The 26,145-nt window shown below is 40.9% G+C and overlaps 1 protein-coding gene across 1 annotated transcript; it reads left to right on the forward strand.

The window, feature by feature from the left end:
- The first annotated feature begins 13,266 nt into the window (after positions 1-13,266).
- On the forward strand, positions 13,267-25,722 carry LOC125227593. The gene is made up of 4 exons (XM_048131934.1): positions 13,267-13,422; positions 22,864-23,053; positions 24,287-24,360; positions 25,393-25,722. Exons 1-4 carry the CDS (start codon positions 13,267-13,269, stop codon positions 25,558-25,560), a joined length of 588 nt encoding a protein of 195 aa, XP_047987891.1. The 3' UTR covers positions 25,561-25,722.
- Positions 25,723-26,145: the final 423 nt, after the last annotated feature.

Consider the following 26,145-nt stretch of genomic DNA (forward strand, 5'->3'; position numbering starts at 1 on the left):
TTTGCGGCGAAACTCCGTCCACATTGAGGACACGTAAGTACGCCGTGAGTGTAATTATAGGATATGGCAGCGGGTGGGCGGGCCTTGAGCTGGTCGCGTCTAGTATCGAGGTCAACTTTACGTTGATCCTCGAAATTCCGCACTTTATTAAATATCAACCTGCGCCATTCTGGTCGTTGTGCTGCCAAATGCTCCCATTGAGAGGGCTCTATGCCACAACTCTTCAAGTGACGCTTTTGGACATCCTTGAACCGAAGGAGTTGTCCGCCATGCTTTCGCTTGCCCTCCTCCAGTTCAGAGTAAAATATTCGTTTTGCCACTCTCTCCTCCGGCATACGCGATACGTGACCACAATAACGAAGCTGCCGACGCATTAAATAGGCCTCAATGCCACCAACATTGGCCCGTCGCAAGACTTCGGTGTTGCGCACTCTGTCGGACCATCTGATCTTCATGATGGAACGGAGACATTTCAGGTGGAAACGATCCAGAGTTCGTATATGGCGACGGTATACACACCACGCCTCGGAGGAATATAGGAGGTTCAGCTGGATGGCGCTAATATTCATATTTGACATTTTAAAACCTATCAAGCTAAGAATATAGACCAAATTGTCAAAACTGAGGTTCAAAAGTTTTAAGCCTGTGTCAAGAGATGGCAGTCTGTGCACTGTGATTACACATTTTACTTCGACAGTAACTCTCTATAATACTCGATCCTATTTGTAGCAACTAATAGACTCCGCAACTTAAACACACAAGTCCAGAAACTTTGAATAACCGCTCGCTTTCATTTCGCTCGCGATCGCCGCGTGTGATGTCACTGTCACGACCTTCATCAAATGGCGGGAATACAAAATTAATATAAAACAAAAATGAAATGTCCGCTGCGGCCTGCATACAGAATCATACTCGTAAGTGTTAACGTATAGACAGATTCATCAATTAAATATACCTAAAAAAAAGTCTAATATAATGCATACATACATATAATCACGCCTATATCCCATAAAGGCGTAGGCAGAGCACATGAACTACTAAGGTTCAGTGCCACTCTTGACAAAAAGGGGTTGAAAGAAAACCAAATTGTGACATTGCAGTGACAGGTTGCCAGCCTCTCCCCTCCGCAACAATTTAACCCATATCCCACAGTCGACTGTGGGATATGGAATTAAATTGTTGCGGAGGGAGAGAGGAGGGGACGTGGGTGTCGTAGAAGTCGACTTCTACGACACCCACGGGAAGAAAGGGGTGGTGAAATTCTTAACCCGTCAGACGGGATATAATGTAAAATAGATTACTATTTTAGTCATTAGTTTAATCGTCACCTACTTAGGTAATAATGTATTTTTCCTCTCACTAGCTCGGAAACACGTGTATATATATATATATATATCCTTTAATACCAGCGGGTAAAAACACATTTTATCCACTAGTGGGTAAAGTGATTTGACCTTGAATAAAGTCAAATTAACTGCTTTAAAATTGATAAAAGTAGGGGAATCTAGTAATAAAGATGATTTACCACCTGTGGAACTACTGGAAGCAGTGATAAACGCATTTTTTGCGTTGTAGTTTCCTCGCTGTAGTGAGGAAAAGTTTTGTGTTACACTCGGGTGCAAATGTATTTTACTTCTTGTGTGTTAAAAAACTCGCAAGTTCAGGATTCTATTCTCGAACCACTCGCTTCGCTCGTGGTTCAACTATGGAATCCTTTCACTTGCTCGTTTTTCAATTCCACACTCGGCGTTAAAATACAACTTTGCCCCTTGTATAACAAATAACTATAATTTTTTCATCTGTTCATAAAGTCAGAACTTCAAAGAATAAATGAACTGAATTTTAATAACTTAATTTTACTTATAGTTTGACCAAGTAAACCATGCTTCATTTTGTTTTTTGAAACGTGTGTAGAGTTCGATCATAAAATGTAAGCGAACTCTTCGAATTTCTGCTCGTAGTGAAGGCATCTATAGTTACACGTACGAACATGTACGCCGCCCTTAGTTAAGTAGGGGCCAAATTTGGCGCGCAAATAAAAATAAAATGAGCTGCCTCGTTATCCGACACACGGTAATCCAATCTAGCTGATTCGCACTGACCCCTTTTGCGTCCGAGGGACGTAACACAACGTGCACTCGGGAAATATTGCTGCTAGGCAATATTGCCTGGCAAGTGGCAAGGTTACATTGCCGGACGACAGATCGCGCATGAGAAGAAGCGAAACGATTGTCGAGTTCGGTTCTTGTGGTGGTGTGTTATATTTATTTTTACATTGGTCTGGTTGATAATATTGAAGTGCTGCATAACGAACCTAAAGTGAAGTAAGAAAATATTGCCGGTAGGTGCAATATTATTTGTCACCTGCAGTGTTTGGGAAATACTAAACAATGGTAGGTTGCTTTAATGATTTATTTAAGTACCCACAGCGGGTAATAATGACTAATCGAATGTAGGTATTAATGCTAATGAAATGTTCATTACATATACACTGACCTCCTCAAGTTTAACAATCAAAATGAAACTAGAGGAAGGGAAATATTGCCAAAACTGTACCAAATCTTTAATTTACTTGATGATACGATTATAATTATAGTTTTTGCACCAGATTCTAATTATATGACTCTCGCCATCAAAGAAATTATAATCACACATTAACAGAATATTGCTGCTGCAAATGAAACATGGTAGCACATCACTGGCAAGGACGCTGTATTTATTTTTCACGAGATATCAACGAATGTAGCGCGAGACCGAGCAATTTAATGCAATGTGTATGTGTAAGGTGGTTCCGGACCACATGCAAATATGAGTAGGCCAGGGGCGCGTTATATGTATGTACCTACAGAGAGTTGATGGAGGTCATTTCATGGAAACGATATTTAAATATTATTATATTTTAACCTTTTAACTAAGCTGCTGAAAAAAATGTACCAACGTCGTCGAACTAGCCTAACATAAGTCCGTTTTCACATTATCCGATCCGATTTGGGATGTAGGACCGATATCCCATACATTGAAGCCACCATCTTGGATTTTTGCCTTTGAAATCCATCCGACATCCGATATCGGATCGGATAATGTGAAAACGAACTAACACTGCTGTTGTTCACACAATGTAATAAATTAATAATTGTCAATTTGCGGAAGATACTCAAATCTAATTAAATCAACATGCATCAATCAATCGTATCATATTAAAATATTGTAAATGAAATTTCGATCGCATAACTGATTCGTTATCCATCTCTGCATCTTACTATAGGTACTATTTGGTTATTACTTAACTAAAATATTAAAAGAGTAAATCCTACAAGCCGGCAAATAAATGGTGGAAGATGTTTAATACAAACAAGAAACGAGATACAACGCCCGCATTCCTATAAAAATGTCGGAGCGAATAACGAATATCATTCGTAAAAAGTTATACCAGAGAAATGAACTCGTAAAGCCCTTAGGAACTAATTCACGCGCATACGTCTCTCTTATTACGAGTGCGTGGATTCAATTTATCCGACAATATCTGGGTCTTTACTCCAGCCCGGCACCCGAAGCCGTGCCGACGGGGACTTTTCAATGCGAGATTCAGGGCGTGACGCGTGACACACGGCGGAGATACAGCCTGGCAAGAGTACAAAATAATAGGGGCGCCACCGTCTATGTAAACCGTTTTGCACGTGGAATTTCGAGAGATTTCGTGTTGCTTTGATAAAAAAAGTTCCGTTTATACTCTCTTTTACCGAGCTGTACTATTCGCTGAGTGCACGACCAGTTGGTACAGAAAGGGGATGTACAATTGTAGATATTGTACTTAACAGTGTCTGATACCCTCGTGATGCCTTCAGGTCCTTAAAATATTAGGTACTACTTACATTATTCAAGTTCCCTCAAATAAAATATTATACTTAGTATCTGGACAGCACCGTGTGTGACGCTCTTAAAGGTGGCTCACACTCCGCGCACATCAACACATCCGATGGAATGGAACGACAGACTTCCTACGACTTCGCCGAACGTACGCACACCCGCTCCTATCTGCGCCCCGGTGCGACCGTGTCACCTTCGCAAGAAGATCAGTTTTGCGTTGGCGCGGCGCTACTAAGATTGCCAACGCGCGCCGCCATTGCGTTTTTACGCGTTCCTTGACTTTCCTAATGCGCTCCGGAACATGCAAAGTTTCAATGAAAAATTACTGGCACATTTAATAACATTGAAATAATACTGCTTTGAAATTAGCATTCGTTATTTGTTTTACAGGTAGTTTAAGTGTAAATTGTGGCGGATAACAATGGGATTGTGTCGAGACCGCTGTATGGCAGCGAGGTGTTTTATTTTAATTAACGTTGTGTTACTTCCGAGCTAGTTTCACGGAATACTTTAATGCAGCTACGTGGGTTGGCGCTCGTAACTATTCATTTTTCTTAGCGAAACTCATTTTTATCAACAAAAAAACTGGGCAAGAGAGAATGGTGGGTTATTTTAAAATTTATTAAATTTTGTCGTGTTCGGCGATATAAAGTACTTCACCATAATAAGAATAACAAAATAGTTAGTTATTTGTTTTACAAGGGGGCAAAGTAGTTGTTTAACCGCACGTGCTAATATTGATACCCGAGCAAGCGAAAGATTCCAATATTGAACCGCGAGCGTAGCGAGTGGTTCAAAAGTGGAATCTTGAGCGTTGCGAGGGTATCAAGGCACGAAGGTTAAACAAACTTTGCCACCGAGTGAAACACAAAATTTTTCACCACACCAACACGAACAAAATACTGACTATAAAACATCAAAATAAATGAAATCTATCAATTTAATCAATATTTATGATTCAAAATCATCATTTATAGGTAAAATCTAGCAGCCAGATTAAGACATCGAGTTAAAATTTGTATGAAATTACTTTGCCCCCTTGTGAATAAAATGCAATTTTGCTATCTGTTTTCGAATAGCAAGGAAAGCCTTTACCAGTACTTTGCCAGTTGGTGTGGTGAAAATATTTTTGTGGCCTGTTTTTGTGAGATGTTATTCCCGGTGACTGTATATACAGGGTGTAAACCTAATACGGGCGAACCTCTTAACGGTGGTGAGTATAGGACATAAACAATGGAATTAGATAACTTTTACTTAAAATTGAAATATTTTTTTTATCCATACAAATTAATTCGGCCCGCAACGTAATGCAAACACACTCGCGTTAAACGCTCGTTGACAGAGTTGTCATTGATTGTCATAGCAACCACGTTTATAGTACATTGCTGCTGGAAATTTTTTCAAAAATTAATTATGGGCTGAAAATTAAGAGTAACTCAAAAACACCTCTTAATTAATGATAACAATATTGAATTATATATGTACCTGGTTTCATTTATCGCCCTTATTACGTTTACGCACTGTATAAGTACTATAAGTAGGTACCTAATTATTTATTGGAAATGTTTCCTAACTGTACAAGGAGTTGAACACGCCAAGTTTTCTTGCAAAGTGTCTCTTCTGATATGAAGCTTTATTTAGGTACATACATACATACATACTTATTGCTTAGTTAGATTATGCAAAATTGCCAAAGCGTGATCAGATCAGAGTAGATGAGTTTTGTGTTATCTTATCCAAACTGTGTAGTGTGTACTTAAGTATATTACTAAAATGTAGATTGGTAAACCGATATGCTACACTAACGAAAAGAGTCTTCTTTTCAGCCTGAATTCGTCTAGCTAGGAATATACACGTAGGTATAACGTATAAGCGAACATGTACCCATAGGTACATACGAGTATTAGGTATTTAAATTCTACATGGTATATTCTTTTGAAACGCGTCGCCGGGCTCGCAAAACGCCCGCCACAGATAAACTTAATTAAAAACGAAAAGCGGTGCAATATTTTTTCACTAGTCTCGTAATTTGAGCACGTAAAAGAACAAAATGGCGGAAAGTGACGAAAAACGAAATGCAATTAAACATCGCCTGAGCTTTCCGAGCGTTTTGGAAATTCTATTCGTACTGTTATTTAAAAAACATTATATTTCACTTAACAGTTTTGATCATTTTAAACCATAATACTGTAACTTAAAGCCTATTTTAGATTCTTTCTACGACTAAAATATTGCTTTGTAGAAGTTAGTTGACGTTGTGAGGTAACATTTGAGTTTTAGAAAGGTAAAGAGATTAAACTCATTTTAAATGTTTTACTTGCTTTTCAAATAATTCTAGTTTACGAACATGATTAGTTTTGAAAGGCTTAAAAAGTCTGCTGAATCTCAGATCTAAATGTAAAAGTATTCGCGATTAACTACTATCTATAGGTACCTAGAGTATTCGTACATACTTATATGTATACAGGGTGGGGCCTGTAACAAAAGCAAAAAATTAAACTGTAGGCTGTACTCCTTAAACTGACCAACATTTCTTCAGCGACTTTTAAAAATTATGAAGTCTTTAATCTTCTTATTTTTCATACAAAAAAAATATTAGCTTCAATGGACGCCATTATTGTTGTCATTGACGTTGTCAGTCACACTTTAGACTTAACAGAATTCGCAATACATTACCTCTTAGGAAAAACTTTCAACGGTGATAAATAACAAAATACAAGTTATTTTTAAAAGTGGCTGAACAAATGTTGGTCTGTGTAAGGAGTACAGCTTACAGTTAAATTTTTTGCTTTTGTTACAGGCCCCACCCGGTATGAATTTAGAGTATACAGAATTCTTTGATCACGACCTAACTGATAGCGTACCTTAGAGCTAAAAAATTCACGAAATGCCACCTCACTAAGTCACCACACAGTATTGCAGTGTGGCCAACTTCGTTGTTGCTGCAAATGTCAGAAACAATGTTTCTTCCCGGTAAATGTGTTTCCCATTGAATATAACATAGAATCGGCCTCTAGATGTCGCTACAAAACCTTTGTACATATCTTTTGGTATGTTTCTAAATACTTTTTAATTGGGAACAACTGTCAGGTATTATTAGAGCTCCGCATTTGTAGCGATATTTCAACTGTCAGCAAAAGCCGCGTTCCCGGCGCGAAGCCTCCTAACTAATTGAATCAAAACAAATTAGTGCCGGCGCCACGCCGCGAGAATACGAGCATTTTTGACGTTTCTCAACTTTCTCATAACTATGGTTAAAGACGGAATGTAGGTAGGAAATAGGTTTAGGATTTCTTATTCTTACGCGATACATATTTATAGAGGCTTATTGAACGCGCGTATTGATGTCGGAAATAATTCGTCACAGGCAAACAAGCAGACGGTTCCCCTGATACAATCGTAAGCAGTTTCCGTAGCCTATGGATGCTTGTAACTCCAGGTATTAAATAGTCGATGCCGACCCTACAGTCCTTACCCTCCTCGAAGCCTTACTGTAGTAGATATTAGGTAAACAATCATAAACACATCTCGTCGTAATCAGCTTATTGAGTGGGTTCAATAAGGCCTGCAGCGTGTGCTCCGCCGGACAAACACTCGCAGCCAGGGATGGACACTACTTATTCCAATAACTTTTCATATGAACATTCATTCGATAAAAAATGATTCAAGATTTTTTCATTAACGAGTAATTCATTTCTGATTAACATTTGGACGTTTTTTAAATGACGAATAGTTGATGAATGAAAAATATTTAAACTTTTTTTGGGTTTTCTGGTCGGTATTTCTATAATAATGATTTACTGCAAAGGAAAAATTAAAGATGCATTATGTGAAGTACAAATCTTGTCTCGTTCCTTCAGTCGTAAGTCTTTCTTTGAGTTATAGTTTAGTGTTTTTTCTCGGAATTTAGAAGTTAATCCATTAAATATTTATTAGCACAATTATCCCATGAATAATAAATACTTTATTTAAACACGAACATTAATTCGATAATTTTATTAGTTATTCGAATAAGTTTATCCCCTCTCTAGGCGTGGACAAACACTCGGGCAAACAGCACGCACAAATATTAGCGGATAACTCGAGTGGCTCAGAAACACTCCACACGGAGAAGGAAATATACTTTTCTATTTTCTATGTACATACAACCAAATCTGACGTGTAATGTATATGTGCAATATCAATAAATATGAATATGAATATAACTATGGAAAAATGGAATAAGTTTTTCAATCTGTTGTTATCAGTTGTTGTTGGTGAATGTCGCAGGAGTCCGCTGGATGCGGGTGGCGCAGGATAGGTCATTGTGGCAATCTTTGGGGGAGGCCTATGTTACGATAGTACTCTTTATTATACTGCGCCTATGTCCAGCAGTGGACGTCTTCCGGCTGATATGACGATGATGATGATCTGTTGTGTAGTCGCAACTCTAGGGTACATCCGATATCAGATATACCTGAGTGGCTGAGGTGATTATACTCGAAATTATTGCAGTCTTTAAGTTAGTCACAGAAAAGGGTAAGGGTCTCGAACCTAATCATGAAATGCGAATCGAGCTCCGATTTTACAGATCAGAAAATAGTGGATCTCTGATGTAGGTATGAAAAAGCTATTAGCGCTAAACCTCACGAACACACGGAAAATCCAAATCTCGATGTTTCTCACCGTCTGTCTCAACAAATGCTTACAAATGCACGCCGGGACTCGAACCCGGCATTAGGGCGCGATGCCGCCCATTCAAGAGAGGTGTTTCATCAAAGTCGATTTGCAAAGTGATCGGGTGCGGCCATGGTGACGATAAGCTTTAGTAAGAAGACGATACGTATTTACTACGAGCAGAAGATTTCACCGATGGTAAACAAATTACCATCGTTTATGGACACCTGTGACAGCACGAGTTTAATTAAGTAATATTAATGGGTATTTAGGATGGAAAAATACTCTCTTGAATGTTCGGATCGGAAGTCGTAGATATAGCTTCGAAAATACAAGGGCTACAGTTTCTTGCACAGTTTACCATAGTCATGTTAACTGACTAATTGCAAAAACAAATTTACTTAGGGTCACTTAAGAGTAGATATTAGGTACATACTTACTTGTGTTTGTAGTTGCTAGTAAGTTACACTCAGTAAAACTGTAATTGTATACCTCTCATTATATTTTTATTCCTGATTCCCTCGTAGCACCGCTACGAATGCTACGCCGTAGCTCGTAGCAAATTATAATACCACTCGCATTCTTAACACTTTCGAAACCGGGCTCTACGCGGCGCTACGACATTTTCGCTACATACGGGGAAACCCATGTAATCGGCTACGCTTCTACGAGCGGTGTACCCGACAGTCGGGTTCTTGGTAGCGAAAGTGTTAAACAGTGATCTAATCGCACATTCGAAAGTGCCATCGGCAAATATATCTAAAACATAAAACTGTTCCGCCCCGCTCACCGCTCCGCTCCACTCTGCCCTCGCCCGTAAGAGTCCGAGCACTTTATCAACATCAGGGCGACGCCATTCGTCTCCGATCCGAAGATAAAACACAAACTCCACACCTACACACACACACACACACAGCTATTACACGTGGCTACTTGTACTAAAACTGGCATGAAGTAGAGAGCCCCTTTACCATAAGTATATGTGACGTTTCGAGAAAAACGACGATTATAAGAATAGATTTTTATCTATTCTAGAAATTATTGTTTGGCTACTCGTTTGATTTGTGGCGAACGATACGAAAATATCTCCCTAACACTCTTCCATATTAGAGCGAGAAAGACATTGTTGTTACGATCGCTTGGACCATTAGCGATTGGTATCTTGGGTAAGTTGGGTAAGGGTTGAGTAAACACTCTGATAAGGTAGAATTTAAAAATTAAATGATACGTACGTTTGGCAAATTAAGTATAGCTAATACCGTAAAATTAAAGAAGTTGGTGCAGAAACATTTCTTATGTAAAAATTTACAAACACTTTCTGATCCTATTACCTACATTTATTTTACAACGTTACAAAACTTGACCCTGAATAATTAGCGTTGGAATAGCGAGTGTGTGTTTTAAAATGCTTAATCGCTTGAAACTATAAAAGTTGTTACTAAAAATGAAACTTTTGTCAAAAAAAGAACATTATTAACACCTCCCTAGTCACCTAGCGTTTGCGCAGCGTCACAAAGCTACCGCTGAATAATTGGCACGTGTTGTCTCCGCGATGTCGCCGCCTCGTCGCTAATTAGTTGCTAGTTAACTCCTCGTTATGAAGGTCGACTATACAGCCACTGAGATAAGAAAATGTGCCATGCAGAAAAATATCAGTACACCTTATATAACAAAGTTCCTTGACGCGTCTGTCTGTGAAAAAATATGACATTTTAAAAATGAAGCTGTAAAATGATACTAATGATGCTCAGCAGTGGGTGATAAAGGGCTGAGGTAATAGATGATGTAATTACGAGTAAATAAACATAATATTTGCTTTCTGATAACGGGAGAACGCTGTGTGCTTTGACGAAGGTTGCCGGAGTTCAAACTGCGGAGTGTTACGTTACGGTGCAACGCGCATACAACAAACCTGAAGTTGCAGGCGCCAAGATAAACGGCTAAGGAAGGAAAGTGAGAAAAGAAAAAGTGGAACACGTCTATCACCTTTATTTAACAAGTTCTGGAACTCGTAAAAAGCATATTTTGCATGGGATTTTATACCGGTACTAAATTATTCCGCATGCATGCTACTGGCATAAATAACAAATAGTTGAGTTCGTGCAGTGTTGCCCCCAGCCTTAAACCTATAAAACAAATGCAGCTAGTGTGCCCCCGGCCTTACACTGGTAAAACAAAATGCAGCTAGTGTGCCCCCGGCCCGACACAAGTACAACGGATGCAGGTAGTTGCGTGCACGAGGATAAACATGTTGTCGCGTCGTTATTGCTAAAGCGTCGACAACTACACCGAACTACACACTGCACAGAACCGATACGACTTAACACAAGGGGTTATTCGGAATTCATGTAATATTATTGGTCTAACCATGACTATACAGTTTCATTATCACGTTTCTATTGCAGTCGACTTTTTGCTACCAATGGGAACCCGGCTCCGCTAGGCATCTGTGTACTACCTGGATCTGATTTAACGTACAGGAGAAACTATGCCTGATTAAGATGTTTGTCACTGAAAAGCGATTGGGAAATTATTTATTTCAGGGAAGACCGGGGTTTTGCATCGGTGACGTCCGGATTGAAACTGCGCGCTCTTCATATATCTACACCATTAGATTTCAATTTCGGATTATGCGACGTTCTTGCCAATGTCACTTCTTCCTATTCGCAATTCTGGTCAATCTGAATTCTTCGCAATTAGTATTTCACCTCATTCGCTATTGTGCACAGTCATTACTTGTGAACAGTGGCGATTCTTCCTGTTCGCAATTTTGCACATTCTGAATTACACACAATAGTTTTTGACCTCATACGCTATTGTGTGCAGTCATTATTTGTGTACAGTAGCGATTCTTCCTGTTTGCAATTCTGCACAATCTAAGTTCCACACGATAGGTTTTTCGCTTCATTCGCTACTGTGCACAGCCGTTATCTGTGTACAGAATAGTTTCTTTCTATTCGCAATTCTACGCAATCCGAATTCAACGCAATAGGTATTTCGCCTCATTGGTTATTGTGCACAGTCATTATTTGTATACAGTATAGTTTCTTCCTATTTGCAATTCTACGCAATTCGAATTCCACACAATAGGTATTTCGCCTCATGCGATATTGTGCACAGTCACTACTTGTGTACAATATAGTTTCTTCCTATTCGCAATTCTACGCAATCTGAATTCGACCCAATAGTATTTCACCTCATTCGATTTTATGCACAGTCATTACTTGTGTACAATCTCGTTCTGCATAATCTCAGATTCCTCAATCCCCGCAAACACGCACACATAGAAAAGCAGAAATCTCCTAACATGAGCTATACGTCGTTGAGAAGTTTCGTTCTGATCTATTATCAGCAGTTCTACTTCATCAAATGTCAGAATGTGAACTATTATGACATGACAAATACGAACGTTTCCCGAAAAGTACGAAGGAAACGCTTTTCACACTACATCTGTAATTATTTAGTAAACATTGGCCTATACCTCTAGCCAGCAAAGGTTTGATTTTAACATTTTGTTTACAAGATATTGATACGGTGACTGGTTAGATTTATTTTATTTTGAAATTGGGTGTCAAAATTGAATACAGTGCTTGTAACAACGCCATCTGTAGCATGACACCTAAATATTATTTTTGCTGAGTGTGTACCGCCTAGTAGTTAACACATTCACTGCCAGACAAAAAATGGCGCACTACGTCTGAAACCGGTCGCACTTTTTAATCGCCCGCTTGTATGGCGAGGACCCGCTCAGCGGGTTCTCCGGCATCTAAGGAAACTTTACGAGTGCCTACCAGACGGGTTCTTGGTGTTGAATGTGTTAATATTAATAATGCTATATGGAGCTTTGCCTACGCTAGTGCGTCGCGAAGGTACTTTCTGCGTTTCTGTGTGTGCGTGTTTGCGGGAATTGAGGAAGCTGAGATTGTGCATAACGAGGTTGTACACAAGTAATGACTGTGCATGAAATCGAATGAAGTGAAAGACTATTGGTTGGAATTCAGATTGCGTAGAATTGTGAATAGGAAGAAACTATACTGTACACAAATAATGACTGTGCACAATAGCGCATGAGGCGAAATACCTACTGGGTGAAATTCGAATTGCGTAGAATTGCGATAGGAAGAAACTACACTGTATACAAATAATGACTGTGCACAATAACGAATGAGGTGAAATACCTGTTGCGTCGAATTCGGATTGTGTAGAATTGCGAATAGGAAGAAACTATTCTGTACACAAATAATGGCTGTCGCTACAGCGAATGAGGCGAAATACCTATTGTGTGGAACTTAGATTGTGCAGAATTGCGAACAGGAAGAATCGCTACTGTATACAAATAATGACTGCACACAATAGCGTATGAGGTCAAAAACTATTGTGTGTAATTCAGATTGTGCAGAATTGCGAACAGGAAGAATCTCCACTGTTCACAAGTAATAACTGTGCATAACAGCGAATGAGGTGAAATACTAATTGCGTAGAATTCAGATTGTCCAGAATTGCGAATAGGAAGAAGTGACATTGGCAAGAACGTCGCATAATCCTCAATTTCAACGCTTTTCGGAATGTAGCCCCATCACATACGCCTTTCCTGTTCTAAGCATAACACAAATACACAGCAAACTAAAAAGAGCGTAACCGCATTCCGCATTGAAGTTTTATACGACATTCTCCATTGAGACCCAGTGATATTAGTCGTAGTATTTACGTATGGAAAGTTTTAGCGCTGGCTGTCACAATGTAATGAAATATGGGGTGGAAGTGTTACGGCGGCGACCCGTTGTTTGTGTTGCGGCTTGCGGCGCCGGGCGCCGGCGGCCGCGGCCGGCCGACGCGGCGGTGCACGGCTTGTGCCGGCCCCTGTGCTCACGAGGATTTTACACCAACTCAAATATACAGGTAATGTTTAACTGTACTGTAGTTTCAAAAAGGACGTGATTCACTGTTCACTCTGGTAGTAGCATTGCACCGAAGAGAAGTTGCCAAACTAGTGAATGTTCTGATGGTCGGTTCTCGGTATTGCTCTGCGCACATTTATTGCTAAAATTTAGAGTCAACTTCTTTTGGCATTTGATGATTGATAATAAAGGCCAGTTTATAACTCAAAGATAAGATATTGTGTAATATACCTCGTAGTATTAAAGACAATTTTCTCATAAAATTGATCAGTAATTTACGGAAATTGTTAGAATGTTCTGCAACTTGTACATTGCTACCTGGGAGCAGTCCGGCTGTTTTAATGGGTATATGTACTATTTCAGCACTTTTCATTTTTCGTGTAGAGAAAACGCAATCGGCAGTCAACACTAAAGAGCGATGTCATCTAAACAAAAATTGGGTCATAATCAAAATGATATTTCGTACTTGTAAAAGCTTTTAACATTCACATTTCGAAACAAATAACTCCGAGGTTTCTTTGACAACGATCCGAATAATATTTAAACCCCCATCAGGGCGCCGGCTCCGTGGCCCCGGGCGGGGCGCATCAACTTCTCCCATAATCTGATCCAAAGACAATATCCAAGAAAAACTTACGGCGCTTTTTATGAAAGCTCGCCGCCGTGCGGGGCGGGGGCGGGGAGGCGGCGGCGGCCCGGAAACTATCAATTTATGTCGCTTTTGCTGGCGCGCCCGCTTTTTGCTGCGCGCAGATAAATATGAGCATAGTGGCGCGTTGGCGGCGCGACGCGGGCGGTGAGGTTTCAAAGTGAGCCACGTTCTGCTAGAGAATAACTATTTGATTTAGATAAACGTGTGTTTAATCTGTGGATAACATATTCAGAGTGTTAGAAACAGTAACATTATAATATGTATGATGACTGTTAAAGTACTTAGTTAAGCTACCTTCAACTTTTACATTTAGTGCACTGGTCCTATATATTATTATATCACTGCTGTGCAAGAAGCGGTTACAGCAAGAAAAGAGAAACGAGTTGGCGAGCAGCGGTACTCGAGTGTGTAAGGTCCGATGTCCGATAATTCGATCGTTTGGCGATAGGCAATGCGGCTGTATGAATTGTCCGCTGGGTTGTAACTTGTACTCGCAACACTAGTAGATCTCTCAGCACAAGTTCTTTCCACCAAGTGACCATAGCTTAGCGAGTACCTACGGTTGAGCAAACATTATAGGTTAAACTTTCCTGGATTTCTAAACGGCTTGGTGACCTCTGGCAACTGTGTTCGTTTATAATAATACTGACGTGAAAGCTAATCTCTGTTCAAATGCGTGAGCTCTCATTACTACTCATACAATGGCGTCGTTATGCAGTATGAAAGCCGTTGAACAACCAGAAATGAGAACAAATGCAGGAGCCATTATCGATTGTTTTTAATCAGGGCTGGCACCACAAGTATCAACTTGATTTTTCTGAAGCACTTTATGAACTTTTTTTTTTTTTTTTTTTTGTATCGGCCGAGTTGCTTCTGATTCGTGCCACCACTTGGGTGTTGCTCGGTTCGTGTGTCTTGTGCTCGTTACGATTTCTTGACGCGCACTCTCTATAGTCACCACTATGCGAGCATATACCGAGGTATTGTGTGATCAAGGCATACTTGGTTCCCTGTAGAATGGGATCCATGATCACCCTCGAGTCCCTCGACGTAAAAACGGGGCATTAGAGAGGACGACGACGGGGGGGGGGGGGGGGGGGGGGGTTAGAGGTGGACCGCTATCTATGTGTAGCTCTTAAACAGCAGAATCTATAGATTTTTGAGGCTGTAATTTTTTAGAATTGTTTCATCTGGTTGCATAACAAACGAGGTATTATAATTATCTATCTTCCATGTTGATCCAACAGAACCAGTTGCGTTTTGTTCGTTCAGTTCGTTCGCTACAGAGCGTTAAGGATTGTAATCTTGGCTAGACTCGCTGTTTATTTGAGTTATGATTTTTTTTTGTTTAACTATTTTGAATGATTGTCATGTAGACACCCCTAGCGCCCGGCACCTAATTCAGCGCTCGCTCGGCGCTCGCGAACAAGCAAACAAGCCGCCATTGCGTACATAATGTACGGCTGATTATGTGCGTTTAGCCGCCGCGCCGCTCTGCTCGCGATATTCCGACCAATTATCCCACGTGTCACACATTTCGGACAACAACATTTGATGTCATACTGGATACTAAATATGTCCAACGTGTTAAACAAGGGTATTTTAGAATACGTTGTCCACATTTTGGTTGAAAATTTGTAAACATTTCAGATGTCACGTAGCTGCGCGAGCGATAACACTTCATTAGTTTATGAAAAGGTTTTTGCGCTTATTTATTTTATAAAACACCTAGGTAATAGTTTAATTTTGTCTAAATTCGCTCTGTAATCTTAGGTTTAGAGATTCTTTAATCACTCATAAGATCATAAAATTCACTAAAAACTACTAATGACAGTGTATGATTATTACTCAATATTTAAATGATTAGATATTTATGACGCTGTCGTGATATATTTATATTCGTGACAACTGGCATCAAGTAGAAGGTGCTATAAAATCAACGAACCTACAACACAGCACTCACAGCAATAAATATTATCAAACATTTCCCGCATATCGCCTCTCACGATATATTATTATAACCCGTTGCGCCTAATTTGATGGCTTCCTTACGTTCCCTTTGTCGGGATCTAACAGCCCGTGAGACGTCAACTCGCGAACACGAATCAAATATTGATGGCCCGCGCTACAGGCCATGCGAACTGCGTTATGGGCCGCGGGCTTTGCGAAGAGAACATTAAAAGCTAGATGTAGGTCAAACTTGAGTTTTTTGAGTGGTGTTTATTTCGAAAACCAAAAGAACAGGAGTTAGTGCGTTTTCACATTATCCGATCCGATATCGGATGTCGGACCGATATCCCATACATTACAGGCGCCATCTTGGATTTTTTCTATTGCAATCCTTCCGACATCCGATATCGGATCGGATAGTGTGAAAACGGCCTTAGTGTGTTTAAATAATTTTATTCAAAATTTCAATACAGGAAGGTGCCTTACCCCGATTAGTCCGGTTGTCCTCGTCTATATGGATTCCAATTCTAATATCCTTAGCGGTGCGCGTAGCACTTGAAAGCCTAATTTTATTATAAAATGTTAAACAGGTATTTTTAGGTTCCTATTAAAGCGTTCTCGTGGTAAATTTTATATTCGCTTGCATTTCGCATACCTAATAATTCTCGTCATGACGATTACCTAATTTACTTGTCAGGTGTCAATCTGTCACTATATATTAGCGTCATGTCGCGGTGCCAGTCCTTAGATTAATAAATTAGGCCTACCTAGGCCTTACAGAAAACCAGCGTTGCGGAGTGTGCCATGTGGCCCATACCGTGACACCTAGCTGAGTAAGGACCATTTAGCGCAACTTATAATTTTTTGTTTGTAACTAGTTTTAGTTTTAGATAGTTATTGATATGTATTTTGTGCTAATAAATGATTTTTCTTTCTTTCTTTCTCTTTCTTTCTAAATTGAGAAAAGGTTAGTGCGGAAGGACGGTTTGGCGCAGTAGCGTCATGCAGGAAAACAAGATTGTAGTCATCATCCTCCTTGCGTTATCCCGGCATTTTGCCGCGGCTCATGGGAGCCTGGGGTCCGCTATGACAACTAATCCCAAGATTTGGCGTAGGCACTAGTTTTACGAAAGCGACAGCCATTGACCGTCCAACCTAAAAGGCTTTGTTATCCTTTGTAACAAGGCCTTATTGGAATTAGTCCGGTTTCCTCACAATGTTTTCCTTCACCGAAAATCAGCTGGCAAATATCAAATGACATTTTTCACATAAGTTCCGAAAAACTCATCGGTACGAGCCGGGGTTCGAACCCGCGACCTCCGGATTGAAAGTCGCATGCTCTTGCCGCTAGGCCACCAGCGCTTAAAACAAGATTGTAGTGTTCTTTATTTATTTATGTAATCTAAACTCGTGGTAGCTCGTCTTTTTCATTTTTTTAGCTCTAAATAGTTAAACCTTTTCCCCAGTTATCTGTCGGCTAGCCCGGCCTCAGGCCTAGCTTTATTAAGCCCAGAATCTATCGGCCGCCCGGAAAGCCTGCCAAAGCGCACCTATCTCTGTTTTTTCCTGTTTGCTTCCACAAACTTCAGTTGTGTTGACATTGCATTGGCGAACAAGGATTTCGGGGGAAATATGCTTTTGTAAAAGCAGCGCATTGTCTGTGTACATTTAATTGGTTTGATTTTGGACGTATGAAGTTTACACGCGTATCATACAGAGCCAGAGTCGTCATTTTTTTATGGGACGAGTGTTAGCAAAGCTCAATGTTTAGGCAATAGTACATTGTGCCACAAGGAGAGGAAGCTGAATATTACTAACGAGAGACGGCCTGCCGGAGCGATTTAAAGACTCGAGTTAGTAATATTCATACTCCCCGAGTTACATACAATGTTTTTCATCACACTCGCAATGTAAAAAATATGTAAATAGATGTAAAAAACTTAAGTACGGTACAAGAAATTTCATTATTCCCTTGGGAGAACGATTTTTCTATAACTCACGCTCCGTCTGCGTGCAGTAGCACATTTAAAGTGCGGGTGTGATGAAAAATACTTTAACTATGTGCAGATGTTGTTTTCCATGACCACCACCAGTAAAAAAAACTATTCCGGGATTAATTCTTTATCAACTGAAAGTGGCGCCGATCTTGATTAACAAAGTAAAGCCCAAGTAATAAAAAAACACCAAAAACGGTAATTGCTTGTGAATTATTCACCCGAACTCGTCGCTCGAAGCGTCCCGCAGACACATTAAGCGCGTGCGAATTAAAATGTAAATAAATACTAAATGTGCCAACTCAAACACCCGTCTCTTTAATTACGACATGGGCCATTCACCAAGCTTTGCTATAGGCCAGTGTGCGTAGCCGAATGGCACAAACGCTCACGAAGCGCTTACGAAACGAAACGCTCGTAGACATCTATCTCTACCGCTCTTGTGTATTGGCGCGACAGAGCAGACTACCTTTCGCGGCGTTTCGTTTTCGTTTCGCGTCGCACGCCATTCGGCTACGGCACCAGTAATTTTAAGAGTAAAGTGAGGCCTGAGTGGACGCTCGGTCGGCTTGGCGTGCAGCGTGCAGCGTGCAGCGTGCAGCGTGCAGCGTGCAGCGTGCAGCGTGCAGCGTGCAGCGTGCAGCGTGCAGCGTGCAGCGTGCAGCCACCCGACGACTCAGGACACTTGTGTGAGCTACAATCGTTTGACTTGCTCGCCGCACGCCCCGCCCCGCTGCACGCCCAACATGGGCGTGCGTGCAGCGTGCAGCAGCGTGCAGCGTGCAGCGTGCAGCGTGCAGCAGCGTGCAGCCACCCGACGACTCAGGACACTTGTGTGAGCTACAATCGTTTGACTTGCTCGCCGCACGCCCGCCCCGCTGCACGCCCAACATGGGCGCAGCGTGCAGCGTGCAGCGTGCAGCGTGCAGCGTGCAGCGTGCAGCGTGCAGCGTGCAGCGTGCAGCGTGCAGCGTGCAGCGTGCACGCCCGCAGCGTGCAGCGTGCAGCGTGCAGCGTGCAGCGTGCAGCGTGCAGCGTGCAGCGTGCAGCGTGCTCCGCCCGCTGCACGCCCAACATGGGCGTGCACTCAGACCAAGGATGCCAGAACTTAACCCATTTAATACCTCAGAGCATATAATACTTGGTAGCGGAGTCGCCGGCGGACGTCTCGCAGTACTTTGTTAGCTCATTGAGCATACAGTTGTCGTTGTGTGCGTGCGCGATGACACGACTCGCTGCTCGTTCGCATCTACACAGACATTGGGCGTCTATTGCGCAATATTCATTACTTAGAGCCGGCAACGCGCATGTAACTACTTCTGGCCCCGTACCCGAATGGCATTTCTGCGACGCGAAACGCCACCGAAACGCCGGAGAAAAGTAGTCTGGCTCTGTCGCGCTAATACGCAAGAGCGATAGAGATAGAGATGGCTACGAAATAGCGAAGAGAGATATATGATTGTGAGCGTTTCGTGAGCGTTTGTGCATTCGGCTACGCACACTGGATTTGCAGTCGTCCACAAGCTACGGAGATTGCGTACATCAGGCGGGCTGTATGCTTGTATGCCACTGATGTATAATATAAGAAACGTCCCAGTCGCGGCGCAATGTTTTGTGAACGTCGGTGAGTTTATAAAGGTATTCATTACGGCGCCAACGCGGCGGCGGCGCTCGTGGCGGCGCGGCGGCGGACGCGGCAGCGGGGGCGGCAGCGTTGGTGTTGTAAAGTAGTTTGTTGTTCTTTTTGAACCGCTTATCTATGAAAATAAACCAGACCAAAGATTATGTTTCCAACTTTATTTAAACGCCCCTTAAATAATTAATGGAATGATCACTGAAAAGATGATAATATTTTCAACCGATTTTGATGTGATTTTTATTAATTTTCGTGACACTTGAACTTTAAATGTGCTATTGTACGCAGGCGGAGTGTGAGTTATAGAAAAATCGTTCTCCCAAGGGAATAATGAAATTTCTTGTACCGTACTACCATACTACCGTACCAAAATTTCTTTACATCTATTTACATTGCGAGTGTGATGAAAACTCGAGGAGTATGAATATTACTAACTCGAGTCTTTACTTACTCGCGTTAGTAATAGTCAACTTCCTCTCCTTGTTGCACAAAGTACTATTGCGATGGTTCTTAGGAGGCTCACTGACCACCGGACGGCAACAGTTAGATTAGAAATCAAAATGTGACCGTGCCGAAAAACTGAGAGGCCTTTCCGTCATTTAGACTTGTTTTGAAAGTTATTTTCTTTATCCTTTGCCAAATTTTTATTTTAAGGATGAGATATTCTAAACTTTATTGAATAAGTTATGTGTCGAAACCGACACAGTTACGTAAAGACATAATTACGTAGAGTGGGCGTCAAGTAACAAAACCCCGGCTCCGCCAACTAAGTATCGGAATTTGTTTTAAGTAGCTCCGGCTTTTGAATAAACTCAGCCCAGAGAGAACACACCATCCACTATAACAGGAACGCCTTGATTTCTACTTGAGTTCCGATTGATCACATACACTGCGACAACTCGCGCCATGTAAATGTAAGTGTGCGTTTTTATAAAACTATACGAGGGTTTGTAGGGAAGGATGAGTTGGTTATGAACGAACCTATTTTTCATCGATTTACTTCTTTACTGTCGAAAAATGTAAACAACATTATAAATTATAGACAACATTATAACCACGAAGTATAGGAATAATGTTGCGTTGCAGTACTGCCGTGGAAATGTAGCTGCGTCCGGATTCGGTCTCTGTCACACTTCAATAATGTGAAATCACTCCTACGAGCTCCGCTGTAGCGGTAATACTACTAGCATACGTAGCATACCGTAGACAGCGGTGGGTGACAGATGCCAAACGAATTGCAGTTGTAATACAGGTACTATCAGATGCAAAAGTGCATGGAGAAATTATGAATGAATTCATTGATAAATTCACCATGCACTTTTGCAGCTGATAGTACATGTCGACCCTAAAGTGATCTTCTAATCGCACGTTATATCTAATTTAAACAGTTTGTTCCCCCAACACAAGAAGATATAAGTTAGAAGAAAGAGCGGAATGTATTGTGGACAGTGTTCGGTCCTCAAACAGCCCGCACGGGGTGGTAAAAGTGTTTGTTTTAAATACTCAAGCTGATAGAATTTCGACAGAAATTGGCGAAATGTAAAGTTTTGGTTTGAATTTCAGATGCCAATATTTTTAACTATTTTTGTTAAAAAGCTTTTGCATTCATACAGTTCAGTATGTACAAAATTACGCTAGCTTAAGAGTGCCCTTGTTAGAACAAGCAGCTAAGCCAAGCATCAGCACTAGATAGCCGGATGCCGGACCCATCCGCTGTAGGCTGCGGATAAAAAACTACGCGTTCCAATCTTTCTCAAACAAAGCGGTCGTAGGTCATTCACAAAGTGTTTATCGGCCTATTTACCAGCTATTATTTTATGACATGAGATGCGAATATTTTATATTTGAATGCGTATTGTTTTGTGTATGCTAGCTAGTTAATTTTTTTTTTTTACAATAATTGTAAATATAATTAAATAATAATAATAATAATATAATAGTAATAATAATAATAATAATAATAATAGTAATAATAATAATAGTAATAATTGTAATTGCTCAAATGGAATTGGGCAGGACACGTTTGCCGGATGCCGGATGACCTGTGGGCAAAAACAGCCACCCGTTGGTTGCCACAAATTACAAGGCCAAGGGGTAGACCACGTCAAAGATGGCGGGACGAACTCGAGGCCTTTGAGACACACTGGTGGGAGACTTCCGAGGATAGGGATACGTGGAAGAGTAAGAGGGAGGCCTTTGCCCAGCAGTGGGACAATGTGGGCTAATAATAATAATAATAATAATAATTGTAAATATAATTATAAATTATTAAGGGAATAAATCCAAAAGTTATAATGTTGACAACTTTCTTTGTTGACACCAAATTAAAGACAGATCTTATATCCAGCCACAATTATAGCTTTTTAACATAGTCCAGTTCAGATTAGAAAAGCTAAAAGTGGTAGGAAGCAGAGTTGTTAGGGAATAGTCTAGGATAGGGGCAGTCCGTCCGGCCGGGCTCAGGCCCGCGCCGCGCCCTCACGGATCGCGCGCCGGCGCCGGCCGAGCCTAAACCGCCGGGGATTAGAGTTGCCGTATGAGATTCCCGTTTCGGCTAGTTGCATATCTGTTTTCGGTTGAAGTTGCACTACTTGCACTCTAATATTAAATAGAATGACTTAAAATAGCAAAAACATACAGGTTTGGCGTTTATTAGCGGTAGTAGCCCTAACGTTTGTTTCAGCGGCTCGATGTCGAGCCACAGTACGTCGTACGACGACACGGAACTGTGTTGTAAGCATTTACCTACGGTTTGCGTCGTTCGGCATAATAGATCGCGATTCGGTACCTATTCGGCTAAAACGCATATTAGGGGCATTCCGAATGTATAATGTAATTCATTCTTTACACGTAATAAATTACCGAATGCGGGCAGCGATTACCGAATAAGTATGATCAGTTACACATACTTTGATTTTAATAATCTTAAACTTCTTAAAGTGCTTGTACAGTTTACAAACCTCAACTCAACGGCCTTGCGGAAATTTTTAAATACATAATTATCATGCCATAAATTGCAAGGCCTTCGATTTCAGATAAAAGTATGTATGATTAAAATTGATCATGATCGCATCTAATTTCATAATTATGTTTAAATTAGTTATAGTTAATTGTCCATTTAGAATATCAGAGATATAACTAATTGTAATAGGTATAAATCGATTTATTTATTTCCGATTCGGCCGGTGTTTGGTATAAAACGTGGAAGAGGTGACGGATAAGCATTACAAGCGAGGCTCTGGTCTGCTTGTGGAGTTGCACGCCGAGTCCCCGCCGCCCCCTCCTCCCCGCCCCCGCCTCCCCGCCGCCGCCGCCGCCATGTCGCCGCTCGCCTGCTCGCTGCTCGCGCTCGCCGCGCTGCTCGCCGCCGCCGACGGCAAATGTGCCACAAAAGATGTTGGTGAGTGTTAGGACGTTTCATTTAAACTAGTTTTCTTAGTCTGAACCTAAGATACTTCAAAGTCTTAGGATTAGAATCACGGATGTCTCTGCAGAAAGGCCTCAAGATGGCAAGAAAATAGCAACAATATTGAGGTGCATATTATATGTAATTTGTAATGTAATGTATGTTTATTTTCTAAAAAAAAAAAAAATATTTACCCAAAAGTAGGGATACTCGACCTTCAGTTGTAATGTAATACACTATGTAACATAATTGCCGAAGATAAATCCTACGGCTTATACATTACCTTCTATAGTACCTTTAATTTTCATGGTGTTTATTTTAAATAATTTTTAAGAAAAAAAAACCGCCTTCCTTTGGGGTTCTGGTGATAAATACTTTCAAATGTTGGATTATGTTATCAATTCGTCTGTATATTTTTTAATGTTTGTTATTCGATATCTCCGTCATTTCTGAACCAATTTTGAAATCTGGATGATTCTGAAGTACTTACAGATGAGAATGATTATCAGAACGGAACTCTAACCAGGGGCGGCTCACTCTTCATCAGCAGTTCCACTGCACCAAATGTCATTGTTCTGGACGTAAGTGCATGCTGTTCTTATAAAAATACCAAAGTCACTATAAGTGTGCCGTTCAGATTTGAGGAGTTCCGTTCTGACCATCATCAGCAATTCCACTGCACCAAATATCACTGTTCTGGACGTAAGTGCATGCTGTTCTTATAAAAATACCAAAGTCACTATAAGTGTGCCGTTCAGATTTGAGGAGTTCCATTCTGACCATCATCAGGAGTTCCACTGCTCCGTACGTAAATGCATGCTGTTCCTTTAAAAACACAAAAATCACCATATATATGCCTTTCAGATTTGAGGAGTTCCCTCGATTTCTCCAGGATCCCATCATCAGAACTGGGTTCTGAGAAAAATGGGACCAATCTGTATGCATATACATTCAATCAAAAAAAAATTTTCAAAATCGGTCTAGTAACGACGGAGATATCGAGGAACAAACATTAAAAAAAATAAAAAAAATAAAAAAAAAAACATACAGACGACTTGATAACCCCTTCCTTTGAGATTTGGAAGGCGGTTAAAAAAGGAAGTGGTATTCGTAACCGCTATTCGATACCGGTTATGCTCTTAAATGGGTCACCGGCATTAATGTTACATCCTGTATAGTTAAAAAAATATATGAAGCGTTAAACATATTTTATTGATTGTTCATCAGGTCAGAAGACGAAGGTCCCGGTCGCAATAACACCGACAAAAGTCAATCCACCAGGAGCGACAGTAACGATTTCGGTAAAAAATATTGTTTTTCTCTTACAGCGTGTGTTCCTTTCTGCCATTTGTCTTGAAAGTAGATGAAGCACGTTTGGCGTGCTGCTTCCCTGTCACACGGCCTGCGAACAACACACATGCCTGTAGCTTGTACAACTGCCGGCGTAGCCCGAATGACAATAACAATATACTTAACAGAAATGCAGTCTGGCTCTGTCGCGCCAATCCGCAAGAGCGATAGATATAGATAGCTACGAAACGACGTGAGCGTTTGTGCATTTGGCTACGTCCCCTGGCATGCCTGCCGCGTACAAATTACTGAACTGGCATGCAAGTATTTTGTACGTCGTTGGCATACCAGTTGTGTGAGCTACAGGCATGTGTATCTCAGGCCTTACATGCTAATGTACAAGTGTGAGAAAGGGTCAACACGTCGCACATGCGCGGCAGGTCCTTCACAATGTGCTAGCAGCGCCTTCCGCGCAGAGTTTTGCTCAACATCCCCTACTTACCAAACACCAATCTCGTGTGTTCAAGAGCTCCACGAGCTTCCACTTTCCTCATCCATCGGACTTTCAGTTTCCACTCTCACTTGGTAGATCTTCCACCAATTTGCACGAAGCGCTTTGATTCTTCTTTCTTATGTGCACTGACAGGGAGTGGAATTCCTTGCCAGCGTCTATATTTCAGCTCAGCTTATATGACCCACAAATCTTCGAGTCAAGGGTGAACAGGCACCCACTGGGATATCTCGCTCCATCGCGGGCTACGCCTTCGCCTCGTCTGTGGCCATGAGTCAGCCCATTTAGAATTAAAAAATCTTAGTGTTTTTCATTTTTAGGGTTCCGTACCAAAAAGGTACAACAGGAACCCTTATTGAAATAAAATATGGAAACGGATTATATCGCGTATAATGAATTTACAATTCATCCCGACGTTTACAACACTTTACAGCATTCCATTCCAGCCGCAGCCACAGCCATTTCCATAGTTTTACTTCATGAGTAACTATCGCGGTAACGGAAGACAATATATGTTTTTAATTTTTCTTAGAACGGCTGTGACCCGGGAAGCGTGATTGGCGAGACAGTACGAGTGTGTAACAATGACGACGACACCTGCACGCCCACCGTCGACATCGCCGATGGCCAGTACTCGCCGGTGCAGGTCGGCTGCGCCTGTCAGACCGCTTGCGTCCTGGACGGCACCCAGTTCTGTTGAACTCGGGTTCGACTCACACGCACAAGCTATTCACTGAGGTTCTCGCTAGATGGCAGCAAAACTATATTAATATAATTAATCTATTCTATCTCGTATTTTATTAAGTGATAAGTGTCAAAATTGATTATTTCGAAAATTCAAATATACTTAATAATAAAATTACATTCTATTTTTCATTATTTTAGCCTATAAACTTATTATTGTTTAACGTACGAGTTATTTTATGCATTTGAAACAGTTTGGTTCGAGTTCTGTGTTATAATTATGGTATTTTATATATAGATTTTTGAATATTTTCTAGTTATTAATAAAATAATAAATGTTATTTATTTATATATTTCAATAACGAATACTTATAGTGCTTCGTTTGTTTCACTACTTCGTTTCCATAGTTTTGAGTATAAATACGATTACCTTGCAATTTTGATCATAAGGGTTCCCTAATTCATCAGTTTGGGTACCTAAATAGAAGTAGTTTCAAACATTATTAGTCCCACAATGTTCGAAAACCTTCCATTCCGTTACCGCCATACAAAATATATGAAAAATGGTGACGGAATGGGAAAAAACTTTGGGACACTTTTT

Source organism: Leguminivora glycinivorella, chromosome 6 (assembly GCF_023078275.1).
Source record: "Leguminivora glycinivorella isolate SPB_JAAS2020 chromosome 6, LegGlyc_1.1, whole genome shotgun sequence".
NCBI classification, from domain to species: Eukaryota; Metazoa; Arthropoda; class Insecta; order Lepidoptera; family Tortricidae; genus Leguminivora; species Leguminivora glycinivorella.